General features: G+C 63.0%; 1 protein-coding gene across 2 annotated transcripts; it reads right to left on the bottom strand.

The window, feature by feature from the left end:
• Nucleotides 1-356: 356 nt before the first annotated feature.
• On the bottom strand, nt 357-2,884 carry AANAT (aralkylamine N-acetyltransferase). Of its 2 annotated transcripts, XM_086355253.1 has the most exons (3): nt 1,625-2,884; nt 1,180-1,334; nt 357-856 (listed from the first exon to the last, which is right to left on the bottom strand). In XM_086355253.1, exons 1-3 carry the CDS (start codon nt 1,785-1,787, stop codon nt 551-553), a joined length of 624 nt encoding a protein of 207 aa, XP_086211379.1. In that variant the 5' UTR covers nt 1,788-2,884; the 3' UTR covers nt 357-550. The 2 variants fall into 2 exon arrangements, with proteins under 2 accessions (XP_086211379.1, XP_086211378.1); XM_086355252.1 differs by lacking the exon at nt 1,625-2,884 and having other exon boundaries at nt 1,180-1,553.
• Between the last annotated feature and the right edge of the window lie 779 nt (nt 2,885-3,663).

Below are 3,663 nucleotides of genomic sequence, written 5' to 3'. Positions count from 1 at the left end.
CCGTTTCAGGTCTATCTCACCTGCTGTGCAGAACGCGGCACCTCCCCTCAGTCCTTCACCCCCCACCCGATGGGATGGAAGTTACTGTGGGCAGAGGACCCAGGGCACCTGGGGTGGTGGGCAAGCAGGGAGGTGGCCCCTGCCCTCCCCTCCCGCCGGCTGCCCGCACTCCAGGGATGAGGACCAGAATGGGCAGCCGTGGGTCTGGGGGCATAGGGGCTCCTTTGGTGAGACGCAGAAGCAAGGCTGCAGGATGCCTTCCACTGTCCCCAGTTCACGGACCCAGCACGTGTGGGCGCAGTATGGATGCAGGGGGTCTGGAGGGCCTGGCAGGGACAGAGAGGAGCACACAGTACTTGCACCCCAGGAGGGCACCTGGGCTGGGAGCAGCCGCCCTGCTCTCTCTTTATTTCACCCATTCTCTCCATTCCACAATCCCCTGGGAATCACCGTCTCCCTTCAGACCAAGCAGAGCAGGGGGGATGGCAGGGCAGAGAAGGGGACGGCCGGGGATTGAGTAGGAGCTCCCGACCATGGGCTCCCCAGGGGGTCAGCGGTCACTGTTCCGGCGCAGGGCGGCGTGGCCCCGCAGGGAGCAGTGCATCTCCGTGAAGGTCAGTGAGCCCACGACGACAGCACACGGGCCCGCGGGATGGAAGCCGAACCTCTGGTAGAAGGGCACCAGCGCGTCCTCGCACATGAGCACGGCCCGGCGCACGGCCGGCTGGCCGCCCGCATGCTGCAGGTAGCGCCACAGCAGCACGGAGCCCTTGCCCTGCTGCCGGAAGCTGCAGTGCACGGCCAGCGCATGCAGGTGGGCCGTGCGGCCCCCGGGCCTGTGCAGCGTCAGTGACTCCTGGGGCGAGAGGCGGACACGAGTCAGGGTCGCCTCTGTGCACCCCAAAACCACCCCCGCTGGGCCAAGAGCAGCTGCCCCGCGAGTCCCCAGTCAGCCCCCTGCTACCCAAGTTAGGAGCTATGACCCCGCCCCTTTGTGGTCCCCTTCATCAGAGCCTTGAGCCCCAGAGGACTGGGCTCTCTTGCCGGGAGAGGACGCACCGTGAGCTCCTGTGTTGGATCCCAGGCTCCCGCTCCTCCCCCACATTCTGCCTCCACGGGAGGTGGTGGCCTCCTTTCCTGAGGCCTTCCCGGGACTGGGCAGGTCACCCCCATCCTCACCTGAGTAAGTCTCTCCTCGTCCCACAGGGAGCCAATGATGAAGGCCACAAGGCGGCCCTCCACGAACCAGCCCAGGGACAGCTCGGGACACAGGGTCAGGAAGTGCCGGACCTCGTCCAGATTCAGGGGGCAGTTGCCGGAGACAGAGATGAAGGCTGCGTCAGGAAGCACGAGTGGGTGACCCCCAGTCCACTGAGCATCTGTGTGGATGCTGGGTGGGCTCCCCGGGTCCCCAGGCCTCCCCTGGGAAAGCATGGGATTCAGGGCTGCTCTTCCCCCCACTCTCCTGAAACACGCGTGTGCTCCTGTACACACACAAAACATACCATCAGACACTCTGGGGGCCCATCTGCCAAGGACAGAGGACTCCGAGGTCTTCCCCCAAGGGCAACAGCAGCAGAGTTCCCCAGAATCCTTGACCCTGGGGGGCCAGGGAGCTGCTCACCCTCTCGCTCAATCTCAAACACGCCGGCAGCGTCCTCTGGGGTGAGGCAGCGGAACTCGTTGGCGGGGAGTGTGTGGCGCCGCTGGCGGCCTGGGGACCCTGGGATCCCAGACGGCAGGTGCAGAGGCGAGGGTTTCAGGCAGTGGATGCTCGGCGTGGACATCCTGGGTGCGGCTGCCACCCAAGGGGTCCCCAACTTCAGAAGGGGCCTGTGTGACAAGGAGGGTCCCTCCACACCTGCTGGAGAGGGGTGATGGTCAGGGGGCTGGTCCTCATCTCCCAGGGGGCCGTCCAGGGCGATGGCGCCTCTTGCCTCTCTTGTAGGGGACCTGGAGCGGGGAGTCTAGGGGCTAGAGCATCGATTCCTCCTGCCCTGTGCCTGCTCTGGCTCCCTGGGCCCCCTTCTCACTCACTGACGCCCTGTTGATGTGCAGTTCTTAGGGGCGGCCGTCCCTCCCTTACAAAGCCTGTGAGCTGCACATTCCCCTTCCCGCCCTCTGCCTCCTTCTCTCCCCCGTCCCCAAGCCCTAGGCAGGGGACTCCTGCTCTCAAATTCTAGGAGCCCAGGGTCCAGGGTTCCACTTACCAGGACTCCTGTGTTGCAGGAGCTCTAATGTTCCCCCCACAGAGCCACCACTCTGGGTGCTGTCCACAGCCTCAGGACCAGAAAAGTCCAGACACTTGTGATGTTGATCTCAGAGATTTCTAATCCCCTGCCTGCCCCACCCCCACGTTACAGGCAGATGTAGTCAGCAGGGCTCTGTCCCCCCACCCCCCACGCCGAGCCCTGTCCCTGCTGGCTGAGGCTGAAACCTCAGATGGCACATGGATGTGGAGGATTACAGTGGCTGGCTGAGGCCCCAGGGTTTGAGGGAATGAGCACGGGGCTAAGCCTCGTGGGTCCAGTCTAATCCGTGTCCTGGCGCCAACTGACTGGCACAGGTGTTCACGCTCTGTCCCCTAGGCAAGCCCGCTTCTGAGGGTCCTCCCAGCTCTGGCAGCCCAAGCGTGTCATCATTTAGAGGACTTGCTCAGTGGCTAATCAGAACTGCAGAACCAGAGGCAAGAGACCAAGGCTGAGTATGGGATGCAAAGTCAACGTCATTTGATGTCTCCATGTGGGGACTCTGGCTCGGGGGCTGCATCCCAGACCCCTGATGATGGAGTTCCACTCTCTATGCCACGGACTCCCTCCAGCACCAGCCCCCTTGAGAGGGTCCCAAGACCACAGCTCCCCTGGCTCTGACTCAGCTCACCTCTCGCTTCTTCTCCCCAGTTGCTCCCCTTCAGGGGTCCCATTGTCACCTCGTCCACCAGCTCTCCTCTGGGCCCCCCAGCCTACAAGACAGGGCTACACACATCTGGGTGCCAGCTGTGGCTGCCCACCAGGTCTCTCCCACAGGCTCTGTGGTCCCAGGCAGATCCTGGGCGATGGTGGGCTCCTGCTCCAGGACATTCTATGACAGTGGAGCCGGGTTGTCCAGGCCACACGGAGAACCCCAGAGGACCATGGGACCTGACTGCCCACCTGCCCAGCAGAGCCTCCCTCTGACCTGGCTGAGCCCCCACCCCACTAATGCTCTGTAGCAGTGAGATGACCAGAACAGATTTGGCTGTCCCATGATGGAGTGGACATCAGAGTCTCAATATAGAAAGGACATTCTAGGGGCTGTGTGTCCCCACAGGGATGCTGGGGCTGAGCTGGGGGATGTTCTCTCTGGGTGGAGCCGTGGGCAGGATGAGCCATTAACAGGAAGAAAGGTGAGGAGACGAGCAAGCCCTGGATCAGGACACATCCCAGAACCCAAGTACTGGACAATCAGCAGCATCTCCTGCAGCCAAGCGTGGAGACAGGAGCTCAGAGTCTCCTAACAAGGACACCCCCCATGGACTTTACGAGTCCTTCCAGGAGAGAGGGGTGGGGGAGGGTGGGGGACAGATGCAGAAGAGCCACTTTATGGTGACAAAGCAGAGGCCGCAGCAGAGCAGAGGGCACTGACGAAAGATGTATGACCCGCCGGCACGGCCAGGGCCAAGTT

This window comes from Bos grunniens, chromosome 19 (genome assembly GCF_055505025.1).
Source record: "Bos grunniens cultivar Pamir isolate PY7600 chromosome 19, Bosgru_T2T1.0, whole genome shotgun sequence".
NCBI classification, from domain to species: Eukaryota; Metazoa; Chordata; class Mammalia; order Artiodactyla; family Bovidae; genus Bos; species Bos grunniens.
The sequence above is the reverse complement of the archived record's forward strand: the minus strand, read 5'-3'. Positions and strand labels throughout refer to the sequence as shown.